Source organism: Hermetia illucens, chromosome 3 (assembly GCF_905115235.1).
Source record: "Hermetia illucens chromosome 3, iHerIll2.2.curated.20191125, whole genome shotgun sequence".
NCBI classification, from domain to species: domain Eukaryota; kingdom Metazoa; phylum Arthropoda; class Insecta; order Diptera; family Stratiomyidae; genus Hermetia; species Hermetia illucens.
This window is the reverse complement of record NC_051851.1, coordinates 19,159,618-19,184,567: the sequence shown is the minus strand read 5'-3', so window position 1 is coordinate 19,184,567 and position 24,950 is coordinate 19,159,618. Positions and strand designations below refer to the sequence as shown.

At 45.2% G+C, this 24,950-nt stretch overlaps 1 protein-coding gene across 1 annotated transcript; it reads right to left on the bottom strand.

Annotated features, from left to right (window-relative positions):
- Positions 1-3,982: 3,982 nt before the first annotated feature.
- Positions 3,983-24,376, bottom strand: LOC119652990 (multiple epidermal growth factor-like domains protein 10). The gene is made up of 2 exons (XM_038057414.1): positions 23,100-24,376; positions 3,983-5,218 (listed from the first exon to the last, which is right to left on the bottom strand). Exons 1-2 carry the CDS (start codon positions 24,364-24,366, stop codon positions 4,860-4,862), a joined length of 1,626 nt encoding a protein of 541 aa, XP_037913342.1. The 5' UTR covers positions 24,367-24,376; the 3' UTR covers positions 3,983-4,859.
- Between the last annotated feature and the right edge of the window lie 574 nt (positions 24,377-24,950).

Below are 24,950 nucleotides of genomic sequence, written 5' to 3'. Positions count from 1 at the left end.
TTCTCACGGATGATTTGTAAGAGTAGATCCTATGCTGCCTCGCAGTGGTTGAGGTTGATTTGTATCAACCTCATCTGCGATTTGTGCTAAGGGCTCTCTTGTATTCCGGACACCTGCTGCTGCCTGCAATGTGCCGATGATCCACGCCCTCCTTCCCTTTACACAGTAGGCAATTTAGGTCAGCTCCGCAGTCCTTGCTGATATAGCCTTCCACTCGGCATCTCCTGCATTGCTTCGACCTACCATTTGGACTAGTGCATGCCTTCGTAATGTGACCGAAACCAAGGCATCTAAAGCACCGCTTTAACGCGACTTGTTCCCTAAAACGACACATAAAGCAGCCTATTCTCACTCTCCCTGCTGCTAACAGTTTGAGTGCGTTCTCTACTGGTAGGCTTATGATGGCGGTTTGTGTTCCCCCGTAACCTTTCCCTAGCGTTTTCACCGCTGACTCTTGTAGTCCGGCAAGATCGAACTGCTTCTCTAACGCTTCGCGAACCTCCTCCTTCGTCGTGATTTCATCTATATCTTTCCATATTATAGTGATCTCCGGCCTGCTAGCCCTTTTGTCGGCTTCCTGTCCTAAAGTCTTTCCGATTTGGCTCAAGAATTTGTCCGCGGTTATATCCTTGGATTTCTTTAGCTCCAATATAAGATCTCCCTCCTGGGACCGTCGGTTGACATTGTCCCCCAAATTGGTGAGTTAGGGGTCTACCTTCACTCTCCTGAGATTGTCGGCGTATGACCCTTCGCCTCGTTTGGAAATGATAACCTGGGGTTCCACTTTCCTTCAAGCTTCCGCATCCGCCTTTGAAGGTGGACTCATGCTTAAAACAGGATAATTCAGCCGGGACTGGGGGTAACCACTTGACCAGGGCTGTGAGCAGAGGTACACCTCAGGGTAGTGCCATCTCTCCGGTACTCTGGTTAATAGTGATGGACGGAATTTTACGGATATTCGACAGGAACGGGGTGAATATAGTGGTGCATACTAACGACTTGGTGATGTTGATATCAGGGACGCTTCCCTTCATTGTGAGTGATATCATGAAGCATTGGGAAAGGAGTGTCTGTGGGCCGCAAAATGAGGACTCGGCGTAAATCCAACCAAACCAATAAGACAAGGATACCCGAATTCTACCTCCCACGACTGAATGAATAAAGATTGTTTCTTTCCGCCAATGTAAGGGATCTGAAGCCAAATTAGAGATTGAACATAGAACTGAGGGTTAAGAAGGCCTATATAGTCTTCTATGCCTGCAAGAGGACCTTTTCAAGGAAATGAGGTCTCCGGCCGAGGATGGTCTCATCCTAATGTACGGCTCTATTGTATGGCGGTAGACTCTGAGCAAGAAGCACAACAGAACGAAACTTAATAGGATTCAAAGAACGATATGCGCAGGTGCTGCCAGGGCTTTTGAATTCTGTCCTAGACGAATGACCTCGGGAACTATGGGAATTCTTCAGAGACTACGCCCACTGGCAAGCATAACTTCACGAGAAACTTTGCTCTGGGCTTTCCATCCAAGGCAGAGTGGAAGACCGACGGTGTGTTACACGATTATGACACAAATTCTTCAGTGACGGATCAAAGATGGTCTGTGGAGTCGGTGCGGAAGTCTTCTGGGATACACGGAGTGTGTCCGAGTTGTATGCCAAGTGGAAGTATTAGCGATATTGGAAGCTTGTCGATGGCTGGGGCTACTAAGGCCTTGCACTCAGCGGCGACATTCTCCAGGCAGGCAGGGTAGCGCCGAAACGCGGCAATCCTTCGGCAGGTACAGTATGTGTCCCGCTGGCGATTGTCAAGAGTGGAGCCTATTCCCACTACTTAGTAGTCGCCTCGATGGCGAAGGCACACCACCTGTGTCAAGTCAATGTGGATTTGGCTAGCCTATAACAAAACCAGATCGCGAGGGCTCTTGCGTCAGACACGTGCAAATGCATATAAGATTACGGCGGTTTGTATAGGGCGCTGGCCTATAGGGGACCATTCCGCCAGACTCGGTATACCCTACAGTTCGCATTGTCAAAATTGCAGAGAAGAGAGAGAAACCCTTAGGCACTTCCTTTGCAAGTGCCCAATTCTAGCTAGAGCCAGGTTAAGGTCACTAGGTAAATCATTCTTAGAGGACCTCAGAGAGATCTCATGCTGCAGAGTGGGAGAGTTGTCTCCTTTTGTGAATGCTACGGACTGGCTCTGAAAATCTGAACTGAATAATCAAACTTACTTAATACTGAACATACTTACTATTCTTACGATGAATCCCTCGCGAAACTTAACGACGAGTTGAATCTGAAAAACAAATGTTCTGACAATAAACTAAAACCAAAAAATATATCAAAACAGATCGAGCTGTTCAATCATTTTTAAACATTTATTCACACAATTTTGTACAGATATTTTAATTTGTTTACTTGTCATGATACAGTTGTAGTTCTTATAGTATTAAAGCAGGGCTAAGCAGTGGATGCAATCGAAAATATCTGGGTTGCATTGAGATCATGGCTAAATGCAAAGATGACGATGGGATTGTAATTATATATTTTCTTTCAACAGGAACAAGTGAAACACTGATTACAAATAAGTAAAATAATAATATGAAGAAAGAATTGAAAGGGCAATGTTTTAGGGGTATCGAATCCCAGTTGTCGTGGGCGTTTGTGTTCGTCTTGCTATTGTGAGCTCCGCAAGTGATAGCACAATATTAAATGTGATTCAAGAAGACTATATACAGGAGGAGCAAATCCAGCAGCAAAGGGGCACAGAATCTCACTGGTAGGTAAGAGGCCTGTGACCCATGTGGTTAATGTATTGGTTTGTCGATGTCGCCTGGATGACTTTCTTATTGTTTCCTTATCCTTTCCCCATCGTGAAAGTGTAGCGCGTGTTTGTTTCCCCCAAGCTTCCCATAGAGAAATTGCTTTAAGCATTATTCGCTCAGTGATTCCATTAAGATCCATTAACATTAATCCGAAATCAATCTTTAGGCCAGCTCTGCCTTTGATTTCCGCTGGGATGCGCGTAGCCATAAACAATATCTATTGTTTTGACAGATGCTGCCAAGAGTGAACACAGACTAGACAAGGCAATATCATCCGCCATATTTGATTTTGATGCCGTCACTTGGGTCGTGATTATCGAGAAGTCCGTTTCGGTTTGAAAATCATTGCTAATATATTATTGAAAAGTGTTCAAATTTGTGGTTCTAACTTTTCTATCAATCGTGTTTAAGACATATTTTTGTGAAAAATTGAAAATAATGAGGTGTGCGATAAATGATTGTGATAGTTATCAAGACAAAAGAGGAACCACCTTGAAATTCTTTCGTTTTTCAAAGAATGAGGCAATCTGCGAAGAGTAGAGAAGACTTTGTGAAAAATGTACGAAGATCGACTTCAAAAATGCTCGTATGTTTTCAAAATATTTGATGTAAGACGATTATAAGCGCCAAAACATACTTATGTAAACTTTGGAAAGTAAAAGGCGGTCAAAGGACGAGGAACGACGTCATTCTAAGTCAGTATTTACGACATCACGGTAATGAAAGCGACACATCCAAAAGAGTAAAGCTGAGGAGACAAAAAAGGTAGTACAAGATGCGCTACCATCTTTTGGCAGGTAAGATATCATTCAATTTGAATAGGAAATTTAAAAAATAAAAAAAAGTTAGACGTTTTCATCCAAAATGGAGGCGTGATACATCAGAGGCTACCTGGCCTCCATCTTATCAGCAGCATGACCGAAAAGCAGTAGCCAGGTATTGTTTTCTGCTTATAATTAGTTGTCATGGCTCCTTTTTGGAAGAAATCTTTGAATTTCTGAAAGAGAGGTGTTCCATTGTTCCTAATTGAATGCAACATTCGATTTACTAACAATAAATTTTAGTGATGACTTCATTTTTGGTCGAAGTATTAACAAATCTGTGATCAGCTTACCAAATTGGAATTTTGAAATTGAATATCTCTGAGACTTCTCTACTGATTTTCATAGATAAGGACTTTATTCATAAATAGAGATGTTTCCTACCAATTTTAATTCATAATTTTCCTTTAGCCATAATAGTGCCGGAGGTACAAGATGTTTATAAAATTTTACTACACATTGTATCGGTCCAATTGACGTCATCAGCAATTTGACGTTTCGTATTGATGTTACCTTTTCTAGTCTGTGTACACTGCTGCCAAGTGCTCGCAGCAACTCACAGTCATGTGCTCGCAATCACATGAGCGCACACCAGCCCTTATGGTGGAATTCTGATTGCGCATCTCCCATTGCGGTCGAACATGTGCAATGATTTTTCGTCTCTATAAAATTTCAAAGAATGCGCCGTGAGTTGAATCTCCTGTATACACTGTCTTCTTGGTGTGATTATAGTAAAACTGACCCACAGTCCCACTGTGCGAATTCTTTATACTCCACAAGGGAGTGAACAGGAGATAATCAATTAAAAAGAAATAATAACAAAGTAATATCCACAAAACTGAAAAAACAAGTCCCAAGACTGTCCCTAAAAATACAAATTGTTGTAGTATTCTGTGGAAGCGAGGGACCGGAAAGTTTACTCTATAAGAGCCATAGTTCAATAGTCGTCTCGCAAAAGAGATCATTTTCATGGCTGAATCCGATTAAATACTCACAAAATATTTCAGCAACCAGCAAGAGGTAATCAACAAATTAAAAAGGCTCTGATGGACTTACCAAACACCGAGAATGAAGAGTTTTTGACCAAGATAGTACTCATTACAAATTGCGCCCAACGTGGGGCCCTACATTCATTTCTTTTTCCAATTCTACAATTGAAAAACTTTTCGTGTTTCACTACCTCCCTGTCCTGTCGAATAAAATAAAATAATTTTCAAATATGCCACAAATTGAATTTTCCATTAGAGTTTTCATAGTTCGGGTGGAAATTTTGCCTTTGTTTTTTCAAATCCAAATGATCGTAAGTGTCCCCTCGTTCATATACTCCAATTTCTTCATATTGATGGTCTTCTACTTTTTCCTTGTCCTTATCCGGAAATTCCCTATAATTGTAAGGAACTTCCAAGAGTAAACCGTTATTTCTCCTCCACTTACGTTGAAATATGACCACAATTAAATTGGCAGAAGCAAATGCTATCAAGCAAGCAGCAAGTGCAATAAAATACCATACATATCTCCGAAAAAACCCAATTGGAGTCTGCAAATCCAACAGCAGTTTCTCATCAATCGCCTCTGAAAGAAAACAATGAAGAAAACCCTGTTTAATAACGGTCGATCTAATAAACTTATATAGTGTCTAAAACTTTTATGATGGCTCTAATGAGTTTATATAGTATCTAAAATTTTTATCCTCCACCTTGTCGTGATAGGATAGCACTAAGGGTGTCCAAAAACATATGAAGATGGAAACAAAGGATTGTAACGCTCCAAGTGGTAAGAAGTCACGAACTTCGAATCCACCCGCGACTCTGAGGAATCAGGTCGTGGCCGTGGTACGGATTTTGGAGGCCTCACCTACTTCATGTTCCACCACGGAGAAATTTGTGGAAGACAGGCTCTCCACTCCAGTGGAAAACCTACACCTGGTGTCTATGGCGTGGTCAGCCAAAAAAGATAGTATAGCAACTCCCTTAATGAGAGAAACTGGAAACCTGACTACGGCCGGCCTGTGGCGCGGCAGGATTCGCGGCATTCGAAATTTATTTGGAATGTCGCGAATACCAGCGGACAGATGACGTCACCGGCGCTCTACTCAGTTCAGAACTCGCTACAAGAGTGAAGAACAGAGTAGGTGACGAAAAACGTCAGATAGGAAAAATAATAATAAAAAAGAAAGAAAAACAGTTGGTTGGCTGTCACGGTGAAAGAAAAGATTTTCGTGCAGAAAGAAAACAGTTACATACGGAAATCAGTATTATTTCTAATATCTCGGAGTTATAATAAGAGTAATTTCTTGAAATTGTGTATTGAACTTTGCAACATACGAAAAAATGTCAAAAACCTATTTCGAATCATAGAAGAATAAAAGGTTAAATACAAGCTCCTAAATTTGACTGAGAACTCTTATATTGGTGACCCCGGAGCGAACATCGCCGCATTAAAATACGTTTAGAACCAGACTGTCCCAGATTCCACCGAGGAACAAAGCGCAGAATAAATTCTCAAATGGAAAGTCTATCGAAGATGGAGGAAGAAGTGCAGCTTTAAGAGGAAACGGTGCCAGCAAGATCCCGCGAACATGCATGAGAAGCCACCGCAGCCCCCGCCCTCAAGACCAGCGTCATCGCCGCAGGATTCGAAGCCGCCGCCCTCAAGACCAGCGTCAATGCCGTAGCCGCCGCCACAACCATCAACAACGGCGCGTTATTATTATTTATAATTTTATTAAAATTTTGTTGTTTTAAAAAAGTGGTAACAATAAAAACAAAATCGCCGCAAGAGACGGCGTCGAGGCGTTTGCATCGTCATCTTTTCACTGGCTCTCCGCTCTTTTAGCGAATTTTTTGCTCGTACGTGCATTTGTGGATTCGGCCTGCCGTGTCGACTAGATCAGTTTCACCGCGTCTTCGCTTTAACACTCGCGTCGAAAAGAAGTTTTCTTTTTATTAGTCAAATTGTCGATCGACAACAAAAACGCGGCAGGCCCATCGGACCCGCAAGTGACCGCCCACGCCGTGCGCGTTCCTCCGTTTTGGCGGCGGAACCCCGAACTGTGATTCGTGCATTTGGAAGCACAGTTCCAGATGTCCGGGATCACAGCGGACGCGACCCGTTTTAATCACGCGGTGGTCGGCCTGGACGAGGAGTCCATCGTGCTCGTGTCTGACGTAGTGAAGTGGGCTTCATATTCACTGCTCAACACCGAATTAATCAGGCGCCTGTCAGTAAGTGAGTCAGCAAAACTGGATCACTTGCTGGCGGGCCTAACGTTAGGAGATCGGACTCCCAGCCAATTGCTGCGCGAAATGAAGCAATTGCGTGGGAGTAGGATTGACGACGAGTTGATGAAGTCCCTTTGGCTGCGTCGGCTCCCGGAAGGCACCCAGGCGGTCCTCGCGTGTATCTCAGGTTCCTTGGAGGCACTGGCAGCTGCGGCCGACAAAGTACACGAGGTGCACGTACGCCCGACCATAGCGGCCGTTCAACAGCCATCGGACGAGGTTGTCGACTTAAGGCGCGAAATAGCCACCTTAACAGCCAGTGTGGCTGAGATGCGGGCGACGCTGGACGCTCAGCGTTCGGGCGCCAGATCACCAGCTCACTCGCGGTCTGCCACCCGAAAAGGGCGATCAGGTAGCAGGTCGTCAGGACAGTCCACGGACCGAGAGATTTACTGGTACCACCGCAGATTCGGCGATAAAGCCACCAAGTGTACAATCCCTTGTAAATTCACGCTTGCCGCAAAAAACTAGGTCCGCGGGGGGTCCTGGCGACGACCACCCAGAACGCAGCGCCACATCGCCTAACAATGTACGACCCTCTCAGCAGGCGCAACTACCTCATCGATACTGGCGCGGAGGTTTCAGTTCTTCCCGTACCTCGGCAACATCAACTATTTCCACAACCGCTCAAACTGGCGGCAGCAAATTCCTCCCGCATAAACACATACGGGTATAGGCAAGTGGACATGAGTCTTGGCTTGCGTAGGACGTTTTCGTGGCGTTTCATCCTGGCGGATGTCAGCTCCCCCATACTAAGCGCAGGCTTCCTATGCCACTATGGATTGCTGGTAGACTTGCAAAACAAGTGTCTTATAGATTCCACGACCAACCTTAATTCGTCGAGACAAATGGTATCTCACCCAGGCAATAATCTTTCCGTTCTTTTAGAAGACATTACCGACTCTCGTGTTCGGGCACTTCTCCAAAAGTTCAGCCAGATTACTACCGAGTGTAGTCTCTCCAAACCAGTGAAGCACAATGTGCAGCACCACATTATCACTACTGGTTCTCCGATCTTCTCGAAGGTGCGTCCTCTACCATCCCAGAAACTGGCTATTGCACGGAAAGAGTTTGAACAACTCGTTCAACAGGATATCTGCAGGCCCTCACACAGCTGTTGGTCTTCCCCACTGCATATGGTCCCTAAGCCAAACGGCGATTGGCGCCCATGTGGGGACTACAGAAGGCTAAATGCACAGACTGTTCCTGACCGATATCCAATTCCACTCATCCACGACTTTGCTCATCACTTCGCGAATTGCCGCATCTTTTCTACCTTGGACTTAACCAAGGTTTATCACCAAATCCCAGTAGCTCCTGAAGACATTCCAAAGACGGCAATATGTACACCCTTTGGACTCTTCGGGTTCACCCGAATGACTTTCGGATTGTGCAATGCGGCGCAAAGCTTTCAAAGGTTCATTCACTCAGTCCTGCGAAACCTTGATTTCTGTTTCGTATATTTGGATGATGTTTTGGTCGCTTCTTCCACTGAGTCTGAGCACTTAGCCCATCTCGAGTGCAGTTTTCAACGTCTTCTTGAGGCCGGTTTAGTCCTAAACGTTGAGAAATGCAAATTTCTCCAAAAACAGGTGAGATTCCTCGGCCATTTCATTTCCTCTGAAGGAATACAGCCCGACCCAGACAAGGTGCAAGCGATAACAAGCTTCCCGCGTCCAAAGACAGTGAAGGAGTTGAGGAGGTTCTTGGGCATGCTAAACTTCTACCGTCGTTTCCTGCCCAAGGCCGCCCATCACCAGTCCATTTTGAGCGCGTATTTGTCTGGCCCCAAAACTAAGGACACTCGAGAGATCGTGTGGTCTAAAGAGGCTATCCGCGCGTTTGACAAATCCCGTCAACAACTGGCCGACGCTACACTCTTGGCATTCCCTCTGCAAGATGCACCCCTAGCCGTTTTTGTTGATGCCTCTGAGTAGGTGCTGCCCTTCTAAAATACGGGAGAGGATGGCTCAGCAAAAGGAAACTTCAACCGCAAAGGAGAAGGGACTACAGGCTTGCCTGTCAGAAGAATGAGTCGGCCAAGTTGGACGCTCTTAGAAAATCAGATGGTACTTTCACGAACTCCAGAGTTGAGTCTATACAGACCCTCTTGGAAGTACACCACCCGAGAGAACAGGTCTCAGAAGTGGGAAGAAGTGAATTGGCGGTTTCTGCATACCTTTCAACAGGCTCCTTTCAGCTCGACCCGGATTTTTTTCCTACGACCCTATATGGGATAGTGACAAAGCTGGCATTCCACTTGCAAAGTCAGGCCAGCACTATGACTACCTAGGATTCACTATGTTCTACGTGGAATCCACAAAAACATCCTGGCCAGATATCCTCTCCCCTAAGTGAAGAGCAGGTCCTCGTCATATGTTTGAAAAAACGAAAATCCTTCTGGCGGTGTACAGTAATTAAGCAGGAGGAACTGTATCGTTGGGAAAATATTGTATGCAAAGTAGGCACTCGCAAATTCGAAAAGAGGTAAACTTCTCTCCTCCATCGAATAGCGTTCTTATCAAATTAGCTATTCTTGGATTGAGTTTGGTAGCCAGCCTTTTACATGAAAAGAAATAGAATTGGTCTCCTTTGTTGGCTACAAGTATCTCTGTTAAAGCAAAAACCGATTTTCGGGAATCAATTTTCCCTTCCCTTCTCCAAGAAAGAACAAAATACTGCAAAACTGCAAACTGATTCCCGAGAAACGGTATTTGTTTTAATAAAGAAAATTGTAGCCAACAAAGGAGACCGTTTTCTTTTTCTTTTAAGCGCTCTTATGCTTCAGTTTAAGAAATATTGATTGAGTTCTGAGGAAGACCAATTATCTATAAAGACGAGGGTTCTCAGAATAAGATTCTTATCAATCAGATACTCGAAAATGTATTATATTGATAAAGTTTATCGTGAAAGATGCTATCATAGCTTCGTCATTCAATAATCATCTTGAAACACCTTTTGAGATTTATTGAGCTTCAGTATGAGGAAATAGAAAATAAAACTTTCTTGGAAATTCAAAGTTGGTGGGATGTCGACTTATTTGGATTGCGATTATTGATGAAGTAACAAATGCAATAAAGAGGAGAATGATATATGGCTCTCCAGGAACCGGGCCTCTCGTCTACCAAAGCCGTTGGTAGCTGATGACAGCTACCCCTAGCTAGGTAGCCCTCTATTAACAAAACGCTACAGATTGTAAAACATCTCCGCCATCCAAGGTGTCATGCAAATCGTGCCCATTGGATAGTTTGCTGACTGCATTCGAACAGAACCACTTTGATACCCGGTCGCCTCAGTGAGTAAGCCTAACCTTTTCATGTCACGGGGGCAACTAAAAAAGGCCCCTGTCCAGAAGGCAGAGACCAACGTCTGAGGTTAGCATATCAGACGTTTGGAAGGAGATAGGCCTCTGCGCGATCTGAAGGAAGGCCTGAAACCAGAAAAAGCTTCAAAAAACTAAGGACAGACCTAAATCTTCAACGACGGAGCCAAGGAAGAGAGCAAAAACGGAAATCAACCTATAAGAGGAAAATCCTCCCAAAACCCCAAATCTTAACCATAAAGGGAGGAAATCCCCCGTAAGTCAGGGGTAAGAGCCAGGAGGCCCATCGTTCGCTATGCTAATGCGGTGATGAGTATTTGACTGGCCATACTGCTGGAAATATTTCCGAAGCAAAAACTCACTCGTGAGGAGCAGGAAATAATTGAAGACCTCATCGTTATGCAGAAGTCCAAGGGACGGAGTAAGGAGCTCGTCTTCACCGGTATACACTTTCGTCCAAGTCTTATGTTAGTAGGATGGCCTGATGAAGGGCAATGTAGACTGGTTTAGGATCATAGTCCCTTAACTGCCACGCTGGAAGGGAACAGAACACGATATGTACTAGCTATGATATACTAGGGGCACATATTGTGACGGTCTACTTTCCCAAACCCGCAACGATTGAGACGGAGAATCTCGTACGCCTCCACATCACCCAAAACATGAATCACCACACGAGCTTATAGAGAATTTCCAGAAGCAAGGAGGTAGGCAAAGGCAATTTGAACGCCGTAACTGGCTGGCAATTACAGATTTAGTAGCACACCTGCGCACGTGCGCAAACCAAGGAAGTTACTTCGGAAGCCACATCGACTAGAAAGTCTACCGAGATCCCCGAAGGGATCATGCAGGCCATAAATCCTGAAAGAGTAGGACCGAGCAAGGAAATGGACTTGCTGCCCGCAGTAGAGGAAAAGCTAGACGACTTAGACCTAGAAGGAGGAAGATGGTACTCCGACATTGGAAAAAAGCTACAAATACTAATGGAGCCAAGGGTCAACACTAAGAAAGCCGAGGTAAACCCCTACTATGACAAGGCGCATCTGAAGTAATTGCAAGGAAAAATTCCAGGGAAAACATTGGAATAGGTTGGTTTAAGACCCATGGGTGTACCGGGACAGATTCGCAGTCTACAAGGAGGAATGCAGATAATTTGGGATTCCAAAAGCTTGCGTCATTCTTAAAGGGCAGAATTGTAATGGAGAGCTTCAAATCTCAGGCAGTTTAACAAATTACATATCCCGATTTCACATCGAAAAGTTTTCGGAGTTTGTTTTCTCAGGAGGCAAGCACGTTAATAGCTTCCGAGAACTTTTATATGTAATTGTATTATAATACCCCCAGCAAAAACGAAGAAAGTAGGTAGGTAGGCTGGCAAACAACAAAGTACCGGGCCTCGAAGATTTGCCACACAAAGTCGTTAAGCTAGCTTCTAAGAGGAGGTCCGACATATTTATGAAGTTGTTTGAAGCGTGCTTGGTGGATGAGATTTTTCCTGAGGTGTAATTTAAGTAAACCTACTGGTAACCCATCCTCCTGCGACCTATATGACTATTGGACACTACGGGTAAAATAATAATAATAACCGTTGGCATTACAATCCATATTGGATCAGGGCTTGAAATGTGTTAGAGCACTTCATTCAAGACCATAACGGTACTCTACTGTACAATGTAGGAGGCAAAGTGGTCAGCATTGCGCTCGGCCGAGATTATTACCTTGGTTTGACTCAGGTACTCATCCACAGCTGAGTCCTTCCTTTCGCTACGGCAGCACAGAGCTCTAACCACTCAAGTTTTTTTTCGTGGTGAGTAAACAGAGTGGTAACCGGCCTCCTGAAACAGAGTGGTAACACTCTGTTTCAGGAGGCGCGGACAGGTCACCTGGAGTGATTACCACCCCGTAGACCTCGCCCCCAAGGATTTATGTGAGCATGGTCACACAGCTGTTTGAGGCAGTTCTTTTTGCTCCTCCCGCTTTTTTTTTCAGGTCCACTATAGACCCTAGCTCCTTTCCGCAGAGTGTACGAGGCCCCAACATTCGCCAGTACCACGTCTAGCTCCGCGAATATTTCAAGGAGAACACGTCCCCTCACACGGATGCGTGCAGGTGCATGCCCATGACACATCCGCTGAAAGTTCCCTTATCAGCACGAAGGGACGCGCCTGATGGGAGATTTGGCAACTCCACACAGTCTTAGTATATTAATGTAGCCCACTTTAATGAGGGTTTTCTGGATTATATATAGGGACCCTGGTCCTTTAGATGCCATAGCACCCCACACCACGATGCTACCTAAGCTAGTGCCTACTCTTCTCCATACCTACTGCGGGTCATCGGAACCGAAAATGTTAAATTTCGACTGTTTTCCAAAACTCTTCTAGCTTATAAACGAACTCTTCAGCATATTCAAGTCGTTTTTAGGGTTTTGTGTATAGTAAAGCCTTATTAAATTCAGTTTATTGTATGTTTATCTTCTCCTCCACTCTCCCCGCGAGACTCCCATTTGGTATTACATCGCGGGGTTGGATCAGATTTATTCTGCGCTCGTGTTAACATTCGTCTTTCTTTCGCGTTTATTCTTCCGGCAGACTTCTTCCTGCCTAAGCTTCTTACCGATGGCTGTAATCATCTTTTCGACTCCGGTCCATATCCCCTTTGCTTTCACCATAAGTCCCATTAGATTTTTGGGTGTAAAATGCTCCCCGGTTGTAACTTCCAATGTAGCCATTTGGGCTTCGAATCTCGGGCAATGGAAAAAACGTGTTTTGCTTCCTCTGCAATATTTGGGCAATATGGCGAATCATCATGCCCAAATCGATACAGATATGCTCGATAGCCTCCGTGTCCGCTCAAGAATTGAGTTAGGCCCGGCCTTGGGCCACCTACATTTGGTAGCATTCTCGCAACCAGCGCTCCGATGTTATATCCCTTGGTTGCTGCACCCTCCACATGCAATCTCAAGTTTAACCGTTGGTCAATCATTACGCTTAAGAACTTAAGCATAGGCTTGTGAACGGGACAAAGGCTGAAGAAAAAGAAGAAGAGGAAGTGCACTTTCATCGCTTGGTAATGAGTGCTACTCTCGTTTTATGTTCTGTGAGCTGTAGACCAGCATTTTCTAACCAGGATTTATTCTCATAGACTGCTTCATTTGCATAAAGTTCGACTTCTTCGAGAAGGCGTGCAACAACCGTCACACCAATATCGTCCACGAAACCAATGGAGACCACACCAGTAGGAAGGTCTAGCGTCAGTACTCCGTTATACATTATAATTCATAAGAGTGGCCCTAGGACGGACCCTTATGGAACTCCATGTCGTTTGGTATAATTTCATTCCTTCATCTGATTCGCACCACAGAACCCTATCGATTAGGAAGTTGGCAACTATACGCACCAGGTACTTCGGGACGCTTAAGTTGATTAGGAACTCAAATATTTTGCTCCATCTAGCGGAATTGAAGGCGTTCTTCACATCTGGCTACTAGGACAATTCCATCCGTTGTAAACCTCCCCTTTCGAAAACCGAACTGATTCTCAGAGAGACCGCCGTCCTTTTCGGCAATTGGAAGTAAGTAGTAGTTTGCCAGTATTATTTGGAAGGGATATTGGCCTGTGGGACGAAGTTTCACCCAAAGGTTTGTTTGGCTTCGGAACTAGCATTAATTCCTGCTTCTTCCATTGTGTAAGAAATGGTCCTTCTTTAAGACATGTGGTGATCGCATTGGCAAACATATTTGGAGCTATTTTGACTGCTGCCTTGAGAACTTTATTGGGGATACTATTCAAGCCGGGTGCTTTATTTCCGTAGCTTGGAGCACCTCCTTTTTACACAGAGGGCGACAGAGGGAAGGTTAGCGGTACTCACATTTTGTAGGGAAAGATCCGTTACTATTCCATGAAGCAGAATAGGGCAAAAAATTGATGGGGAACGTTTGCCTTTAACTTTCGATATTATTATCTTATAGGCGCCACCCCAGGGGTCCATGTTACCTTCCTTGAACATTCGCTTAAAGTGTTCGCTTTTACTTTTTATTATGGCCACATGTAATTTCTTCCGAGCGTATTTGTATTTTTCAGCTGTAGCTACTCGTATCCAACTCGGTTTCTATTTCGCTGACTGCGCCTTCTGGCCTTGAGGCAGGCCTTGCGGCATTCTCCGATTTCAGAGAGATTCACTAAAAGTTCGGAGCTCGCTTCTGGGATACAACACAGCTTGGCATGGAGGCATCACATGCTCGCTGCAACCTTTCGCCGATCTGTAAAGCTTTTGTCTTCTGCGCTTCCTTCAAACGCTATATTTTGTTGCACAACTTCTTCGAAAATCTCCTCGTCAAACTTATTAGCTGCCCACCTTTCAGCTCTCGTCGGGGATCATTTCATTCGGGCGCCATGAATGATTCCAAAAATGATGTCCTGGTGGTCGCTTTGTGTATATTCTTCACTGACATACCACTGGAGATTCTTAGTTAAAACATCGCTAACAAACGTGACATCACGGACCCCATTTCTCTCTTTCGGAAAGTGTTCACGCATCCAGTGTTACCAACTACAAGATTCAGACGAGAAAGAGTTTCGAGTAATATACGTCCTCTTGCGTTCGTTTTTCGGCTACCCCATTCTTCAGATAATGCGTTGAAATCGCCATCCATTGCAAGCCTCTCCACCAAAGAATGGAACTCCTCTCTCATAAGGCTTAGATCCGCACAGCAGCTGTAAACAGGTATATCGCTTATTTTTGCTCTTGTGAAGTCACTCTCGAGAATCTTCGTGGTTCCTTCTATGGCTCGATTTGCGCATGTCCTTATCGCTGCTTTTTCGCTCTTATCCGAAGAATCACTGACGCCGATTCACCCGAGCGATGTTTTGGGCAATGATCAGTCTGGAGCTGCCTTTACTGCCCTCGGTAAAAAGATCATGGAGCTGTGTGAGTTTATAAAGGAGCGCAGGAACATTCACCAAAATATAAGGGCCATGATAAGAACCATCCGTTTGACATACGACAAGGCCCAGGATGAACGAGTAGGGAAGTCGCCGATTGGAAAAGTGAACCAGGCAACTCAAGTAACGCCGGTTCAAAACACAAAAGGGGAGAAACCGGGGAAGAGGCTGCGCGAGAAGCTGAATGACTCAACAGCCCAGCAAACCCCAAAAAGAAAAAAGGACTCAACTCCCAAAAAGGCGGAGTTCATGAAAAGTACGTCTGAAGCTACCAGGGAAAATACTGCAGTGGCTACCTCGAGAAAACGGATCGAACCTTCAAAGGCGGATGCGGAAGCTTGGAGGAAGGTAGAACCGCGGAAAAGAAATTATCGGAGGAAGATTAGACCGGAGGTGATTTTCATTTCCAAACGAGGCGAAAGGTCATACGCCGACATTCTCAGGAAAGTGAAGGCAGACCCCGAACTCACCAATTTGGGAGACAACGTCAGCCGTATTAGACGGTCGCAGAAGGGAGATCTTATGTTGGAACTTCAGAAATCCAAGGATGTAACCGCGGACAAATTCTTAAGCCAAATCGGGAAGACTTTAGGGCAGGAAGCCGACATAAGAGCTAGCAGGCCGGAGATCACTATAATCTGCAAAGATATAGATGAAATCACGACGAAGGAGGAGGTTCGCGAAGCGTTGGAGAAACAGTTCGATCTTGCCGGACTACAAGAGTCAGTGGTGAAAACGCTAAGGAAAGCCTATGGGGGAACACAAACCGCCATCATCAGCCTACCAGTGGAGAACGCACTCAAACTGTTAGCAGCAGGGAGAGTGAGAATAGACTGGGTTATGTGTCGCCTTAGGGAACAGGTGGCGTTAAAACGGTGCTTTAGATGCCTTGGCTTTGGTCACATTGTGAAATCATGCACTAACCCAAATGACAGGTCAAAGCAATGCAGGAGATGCGGAGTGGAAGGCCACATCAGCAAGGACTGCGGAGCTGACCCAAATTGTCTACTGTGCAAAGGAAAGAAAGGTGTGGACCATCGGCACATTGCGGGCAGCAGCAGGTGCCCGGAATACAGGAGAGCCCTTAGCACAAATCGCAGATGAGGTTGATACAAATCAACCTCAACCACTGCGAGGCGGCGCAGGATCTACTAGCGCAAACCATCCGCGAGAAAAATATTGATGTGGCCATACTAAGTGAACCATACCGAAACCGCGGTGGTAGCGTTTGGGTCAAAGACCAAACAGGCCAAGCAGCGCTGTGGACTTGTGGAGAACAAGCCTTCCAGGAAATAATGGAGCACCCGGAGGAGGGCTTCATCAGAGCGAAGGTGAAGGGCATCCACATCTACAGCTGCTATGCTCCACCCAGCGCTACACTCGTCGAGTATGAGCGGATGCTTGCTGCTCTTGTTTTGGATGCAAGAGGACGTTGGCCGATCATAATAGGAGGCGATTTCAATGCGTGGGCTCTTGAATGGGGCAGCCAGATAACTAATATCAGGGGACGTGTTCTCCTCGAAGCATTCGCGGAGCTGGACGTGGTACTGACGAATGTTGGGTCTTCGTACACTTTCCGGGGAAGGGGCCTGGGGTCTATAGTGGACCTGACATACGTGAGTGTCACTTTAGCCAGTAGAATCGCTTGGCATGTCAGTGAGGACTATACTCACCACCAGGCAATCTACATAGAGATCAAGGGCGGATCGAGCTCGAAAAAGAGTTTTCGCAGAATGCCGGGTGGTATGCTTGGCTGGACAGTGAAAGCTTTCGAGGGGGACACGTTTTCCGCGGTGCTCAAATCCGACATATCCCTGAGTGATACGGCTGGAGAGAAAGTCACCCAGATCACTCGATGGGTGACGGAAGCATGCGATGCTACTATGCCCAGAAGGCGATTGCTCCCCAGTAGGCAACCCAACTGCTGGTGGAACAACGAAATCGCAAGTTTGCGAGCCGCATGTTTTCGGGCAAGGAGGCTTTGCCAGAGGCTCAGGGGAAAACCCGGTGGCGACGGTCGAGAGGAGGCACACAAGCAATTGCGTGGCCGCCTAAAGGAAGCCATTTGGAGGAGCAAAAAGAACTGCTTCAAACAGCTGTGCGACCATGCCGACATAAACCCTTGGGGCGAGGCTTACAGAGTGGTGATGAAAAGGCTGCGGAAATCACCCCAGGTGACCTGTCCGCGCCTCCTGAAACAGATTGTTACCACTCTGTTCCCTCACCACGAAAATAGGGGAAGGCAAATTTTTGTCCAGCTAAATGACGGCATAATACCGCCTGTAACTGTGGAGGAGCTGCGGGAAATATGTGGTAGGTTCGGTGACAACAAGGCCCCAGGTTTGGATGGCATCCCCAACCGAGCTTTGAAACTGGCAGTGAAGACTAGGCCCGACCTTTTCACCAACACCTTCGAGGCGTGCCTAAAAGAAGGAATATTCCCTGCCCAGTGGAAAAAGCAAAAGTTGGCGTTGCTTCCGAAGCCTGACAAGCCACCTGGAAACCCAGCGTCGTATCGTCGTATCTTCCTGTTGGATACAATGGGGAAGATGATGGAGAGAGTCATCTACAACAGACTCCTGCCCATCGTCGAAGCCAGCAATGGTTTGTCGGAACGCCAGTTTGGTTTCCGACGCGCCCACTCTACGGTGGACGCAATTGACATGGTGGTAAACCTGGCAAAAGGTGCACTGATTTCTGGCGGCTGCTGTGCCGTGGTGGCGTTGGATGTCAAAAACGCATTCAACTCGGCCAACTGGAATAGAATTAAAGGCGCGTTGGCTGACATAGGTGTCCCCGGATACTTAGCGAATTTGGTGGAAAACTACCTCTCAGAGAAGACTCTCTGGTACAGGACGGATGAGGGCCCCAAAGAGTACATTGTCACAGCCGGGGTACCACAGGGATCGGTACTTGGTGGTGGGGTGCTTGCTCTTCCCGTCCAAAGGGGACTACGATTGTCGGCTTTGCTGATGACCTAGCTGTGGTTGTTGCAGCAAAACACCCAGAAGATATGGAGATTTACGCAACAGAAACAGTGAGAGCGGTAAAGTCCTGGCTAGAAAAGGCCGGGCTGACCTTGGCAGACGCGAAAACGGAAGCGGTCTTAATAACGAAATGCAGGAAAAATAACACTGTAAAAGTGGAGGTCGGTGGACATTTGGTCGAATCAAAGCCGACTATCAAATACCTGGGGGTAATAATTGACACCAAATTGAGTTTTAGGGAACACCTAGAGTATGCATTCAAAAAGGCAACCAGTGCCACCACGGCACCTGCAAAAATGTTGCCCAATATTGGTGGGCCGAAACATTGCCGGAGGTTGGTGCTAGCCGGAGTGGTGCGCTGCATCCTGCTCTACTCGTCGCCTGTGTGGGCAGTGGCGCTTGCAAACTCTCAGAGACGGAAACAGGTGAACTCGGTTTACCGGCGGATGGCTTTGAGGGTTTGCAGTGCTTTTAGAACCACATCAGATGAGTATTGGTGGTGGCAGTCATGATCCCGGTTGACATTCTGGCCAAAGAAATGAGTGTCCTGTACAATGCAAGACATATGGAGGGGCATGCACAGCGTAGAAATGCGGCAAGGTCAGAGTCGCTTGATCTCTGGCAACGCAGATGGGACGAGTCTACGAAAGGTCGGTGGACGCACAGGCTCATTCCCAACATTAGGGTGTAGCTTGAGCGAAAACATGGGGAGACCAACTACCACATTATCCAGTTCCTCACGGGACACGGTGGTTGCTACAGGCAGCATCTGCACCGCTTTGGGTTGGATGATTTTCCGAACTGTCCCAGATGCGATGGCATACCGGAGGATCCAGAGCATGTGATGTTTCACTGTCCACGATTTGCGATGGAGAGAAGGAGCTTAAACCAGGTGCTGGGCAGGAGCGGGACCCCGGAGAGCTTGGTTACTGAGATGCTGGAGTTCGACGAGAAGTGGCTTGCGGTTGGCTCCGCAGTCATCCAAATGCAGGAGGAGAAGGAGGCAAGCTGCAAATAGGAGAAGGATGAGTGCCTAAGGGCAAACCTACCCCGCGAAGTAATACCTCAATGGTGGTCCCGCGGGGCTGGGGCTGGAGAGACCGGGGGTGGTTTTTAGTGGGTGTGAATCCCACACGCGCCCGCTGTAGTTCCGCCGTTCGGGCGGCGGATGTGTCTTTCTAAGATTTTCCACCTCCGTGTACGCACAAAAAAAAAAAAAAAGTTCATCCTAGTACTAAGAAATGCTGTGATGCAGGCTATAATATAGAGCATGACCCTTGTTTAAAATTCTTTTGGAAAAGAAGTGGCTTCTTCCTCGCAGTATAGGCCTTCTATCCCTACCTATGGAGAAAATTTCCGACGGTTTGAGGATGAACTGTCACTATACCTTTGTTCTCCAAATTATGTGCAATAGATACTGCAGTTGTTTTCGAATTGCCCCTTATGTCCTGCGAAATTTGTCTTTTTGTTTGTTCCGACTGGATTTTCGCAGGTCCGCCCCTATCTGTTTTGTGGTAAACGGATCTACTTTCTTTAAAATTGAACTTTGACTTTTCTATTATTTCGCTAAAAGTACAAGAATTGAAGCCAAGGCTGTACATGTGTTTCTTGAAGAAACCTAAGGTTTATGGACTAGATATAGCAGATTTTTTCGAAACTGCATGTTGAAAATCTGCTGCCACCATAGCTCATGATCTATCCAACGAAATTCTTTGAAATTTTGCTGACTTATTAAGAACATATTTCTACAGTCCGCAAACTATGATAATTGCGATTCATTCAGTAGTTTTTTTTATTCATTGAAGAAGCCGTGAAAAAAAACCAAAATTCACAAAAAAAAAGTTTAACACGGCACCAAAAATTTAGCTTTTAATATTTTTTAATAATCCTAGTTTCCCGACGGTAGTTAAGTCTGTACGTTACAATGCTGTTTCCTTTTTTTCTTTAAGATGATCACAACGCCCTCTAGCGTGCCAGCAGAAAAGCGCCTTTTTTGGAGATGAGTGTATAAATTGCTCTGTATTTCAATAACGAACTATGCGATCGGGCTGAAAAAATTACTATGCGCGCTCAGGATATTAATAAATCGATGGTGAAAAATTTGTATTGGCATCTTCATCCAGCTCTGCACAAAAAATTTCTAAAAACAACCACAAACAAGTCGGGAAACCGGAAGCTGGACGCTTCAGGTACGAAAGGTTTTGTGCATTTCTTAGTACGTAGCACGTAATATATCCATATATTATGTGAGAGTGGCCACTTTCGGGTGATATTGACATTCATAGTCTTCAATTTTCAAAGAAGGAACAACTTTGACATATTATAACTTTGTTAGTAATAGTGCGATTTCCACCAAACTTGGTAAGATCATGCTCTATATTATAGCCTATATCACTGCAAAATTTCATGGTACTAGGATGAACTTAAGGGGGGTTTCTAACCAATTACAAAAAAATGTAATATACTATTATTAACTTTATTTAAACAGATATCGGCATGAAAGGTATTTCGGAGCCCAGGCACCATGTAGTGGCAGCCTCCTGATTTTTTTCAGATTTTTCGGTTTGGTAGTTTCTGAGAATGGCCCCCTTAAAGAAGTGATCACTTTCAACCCCCCGCGCTCCTCACCCTTCCAACGAATGGCAAAACTAAGATCGGCTTTGAAAAGTACTAATCGAGACCTTTAATTTGATACCCCACATGACTATATTTTATGAAAAAAAATTTTACACCCTCCTTTTGCATGTTTGGGGACCCCCCCCCCCCTTAAATTCGACGTAAAAGGATGTAATTCACTGTATGCGTGAGCGTTCATAGTTCGCACCTTTCTACCAAATTTGGTGTCAATCGTTATAACCGTCTCCGAGAAAAATGCGTGTGACGGACAGACAGACAGACAGACAGACATGCTTTCAACACTGCAAAGTGGACGAAAATCGTAGAGGCTCTAACCAAACTAAAGGTTCCAAAGTACATTGTACGCATCGTTGTTGCATTTCTTCTTGGAAGAAGATTATATTGCGACTCGGACGATGGAGAGAAATTATTCCCAATGACGTGCGGCGTACCACAGGGGTCTGTCTTAGGTCCCTTACTGTGGTTAATTATGTACAACGGAGTGCTGACGCTACGCCTTCCTAACGGCGTGACAACTATTGGCTTTGCGGATGATATCGGGGTAACAATAGTGGCAAAACGTTTAGACGAGATCGAAATCTATGCAAATGAAGCGATATGGGAGATCAATTCCTGGTTGACAAAGTCCGGTCTATCACTTGCTGAACATAAAACGGAACTAGTGCTAATCAGCAAAAGAAGGAAAGACACGACCGTGAAAATTAAAGTTGGTGAAAAAACAATTTACTCCCAAGAGTCGCTTAAATATTTGGGAGTAATGATTGACAAAAGACTCAACTTTAAAAAACACATTGAGTGCGCTGCAACTAAAGCATCTTCCATCGCTGTAACGATCTCGAGGATACTACCGAACATTGGTGGACCAAGACAAAGTCGACGTCGTCTTATTTCAAGGATAGTTAGTTCCGTGCTACTGTACGCAGCTCCAGTTTGGGCAACCGTTCTGGAAAACAAATCAAACTGCGGAAAACTAGGAATGGCGTATCGACTAAGTGCACTCCGGGTATGCAGGGCTTATCGAAGAACATCAGGAGAAGCAGCATATGTACTGGCAGGGACAATCCCCATAGACATCTTGGCGGATGAAGGTCGGCGTCTCTACGACAATAAGTACGCAATCGGTAAGTCTATTGTACTTCGACGGCAACTAGCACGGCGAGAATCCATCGCAAAATGGCAAAAGAGATGGAACGAGGCACAAACTGGCCGTTGAACCTACCGTATCATTCCACACATTCGAAGATGGATGGAAAGGAATCACGGGGAACTAAGCTACGAGCTAACACAGTTTTTAAGTGGACATGGAGGTTATCGGGCTTATCTTTATCGATTTGGACACGACGAGTCACCATGGTGCCCAAGATGTGGTAACGTGGCTGAGAATGCGGAGCATGTTGTGTTTGAGTGCCCAAGGTTTACAGCACACCGAACTAGGCTGGAGGCGATCGCAGACAGGCGCTTAACACCTGCAAATATAGTGGAGTTTATGTTGCAATCAACGGAGGCTTGAAATCAAGTGGTAATTGAGCTGATAATGATTCATGAACAGCTAAGGCATGAAGAACTGCGAAGAAAGCAAGAAAGGGAGCGAACAATAATGCGCCGCAGTTAAGAACTGATCCAGCCCCACGATGCAATGCTTATAGCAGTCCCGTGGGGAGAGTGGAAGAAGAAGGAGGTGGTTTTAGTGAGTAGAAGTCTCACATAACTGTTTGGCAGGAGCCAGCAGTAGGTTTTGAACCTTTGCACCTTCCAACGATGAAAAAAAAAAAGACAGACAGACAGACAGTAAACCGATTTTAATAAAAAGGGCTTCACACGGGATGACCTCTCAAGTCAAGAGACAACTGGCTATTATCCATATTCGGGCCTTTACCGCGCGATATTTGCAAGGAACTAATCGCTGCAGTAGACGCTAGGAAGCCCAGCATTTCTAGACACAATATGAAACATAACGGTACTCTTTTTGAACTGCAACCACGTTACGTGTTGTCGATATGAAATGATAACTCGAAATGTTCTTGGTTTTTGTTTGGCCACGATAAATGGTAACTTTTTTGTTTTTTTTAGCGATTTTTCTGGGCACCATAAATTAATAAAAATAATAATAACGGTAGAAAGCACACATGAAATATGATTGCTTTCCCTTTCATAACTCATTTAAAAATATGAGGTGCTCTTCGAGATAGTTGACTTCAAAGTGAATTGCCGTAACTGTCCAACTTTTTAATTGGTTCACCCTGCCATGTACAATAAATTGCTATTTATTATTCAAACACGTACCTGTCTGTGCCGATGATTTTAAACTGCGTCTAGTTTCACAACTTTCTGGGCAATCCTTTTCGAATTTTCCACATGGGCAGGTTTCATTGCAGAATGGTCCTATGTAGCCAGGCGAACAAACTAACTCTCCTGTTATATGATGACATTCCTTGGAGTGTCCTTCAAAATCGCACCGAGTAGTGCAGTTAATTCCATAGTAACCGCTTTGGCAAGCATCTCCACACTTTTCTCCTGACCAACCAGCTAAGCACGTACAGGTACCGTCAAATGGGGAGCAAGTCGCATTATTTTCACAAGAGCAGATCTGATGACAATTTATTCCGTATCGTCCTTCCTCGCACAATTCATCACAATTATTGCCCTTATAACCGGGAGGGCAGTCACAGATCATGCATCTGTCGCAAATTTTACCTTTGAACCCCACCTCGCACTTATAAAAACCCGTGGCTGGATCACAGCTCGAGGTCTTCCTCGAAATATGAGACTGCTTTGAAGGAGTCGGACATTTGGTCGAGCAATCCGTTCCATAATAACCATGGTCGCATCTTTTTTCACAAATCTTGCCTTGCCAGCCCGGCTTGCAAATGCATCGACCACGATCATTGTCCCATTCACCTGCGTTATTACAACCAGGTCCTTCCTCGGCTTCAGTCACCTCGTCTTGGAGAACTTTGATCTCGCAAAATGTTCCATTACGACCTGGGGGGCATTGGCAATCACCGGGACTTTTGCAAAATTTTCCATCAACACAGTAGATTCCTTTCGGACAAAGGTTTTCACACCTATCGCCGAAGAAACCGGGAAAGCACAGTTGCCTCCCTGTTACATGATCGCAGTCAAATGTGTTAGGTCCCGAATCGCACTTTTTTTCACATCTAGGACCAAAGTATAGTTTGGGGCACGGGTTATCGCAAAATTCTCCGATCCATCCATCTTCGCAGACGCACTTCTCGGAGTCTGCATCGCATCTCATATTGGAGACTGGACACTTTGAACAACGACACTTTATCACTCCATTCTCTTCTATTTTGTGGAAACCAGGGCAACACGTAATTATTGTATCATTGGATGGTATTATCACTTCCTCTTTTTTAGAGCAACGGAAATTTGTCGAGGGCGAGAAGCAAAATTCGGTTTTCCGAATGGTGACCGTATCGTTGTAAAAAACGATTGTACTTTTTGTAATACAATTCGAATTGGTTATTAGAAAGTCATAAAGAGAATAAAAACTGAGGGTGAAGATGAGCCTAGGCAAAGTTATAGCCATCTTCTCACGAATCAATATAAATCTCCTGCACGCTTGGGTAAACGTTGCTCGAAACAACGAAGTTCACATACATACCTATGTATGTAAGTAAGTTATCACATACATGTCTATGAATGTAAGTTATCATTATTGATTTATTGATGATAACCAGATTTGTACATAGATTAATTGAAAAAAAAGAGCCTTTAGTAAAAGGGGGTGCCCCCAATTGTCTACAATTTGAGGTTCTGCCTGGAAAAGACTGCAAACGCAATGCAAACGCTTTGTTTTGGACCTTACGACTGTAAACAGGGATCTTTTGCGTTCTGTCGTCTACTCCTCCCCTGTTAACGTTATGTACTGTCACCAAGCACCTTTGGACCTCGTTCACAAAGTGCAGCAGTACTTTTACGATTTCCATCATCATCAAGAGCGCAACAACCGGTCTGCCTTAATAAGGAACTCCAAACACCCCGGTTTTCCGCCGAGGTCCACCACTTTGATATCCCTAAAAGCTGTCTGGGGTCCTGACCAAAACCATCGCTCCATCTCAGGCAGAGTCTGCCTCGTCTTCTTTTTCTACCATAAATATTGCCCTTATAGAC

Coding starts and splice junctions, on each gene's coding strand:
- LOC119652990 (XM_038057414.1), bottom strand. CDS start 24,366: ATGGCTATAACTTTGCCTAGGCTCATCTTCACCCTCAGTTTTTATTCT. Junction 5,219..23,099: donor AAAATCATCGGCACAGACAG/GTACGTGTTTGA, acceptor GTTTTCTTTCAG/AGGCGATTGATGAGAAACTG.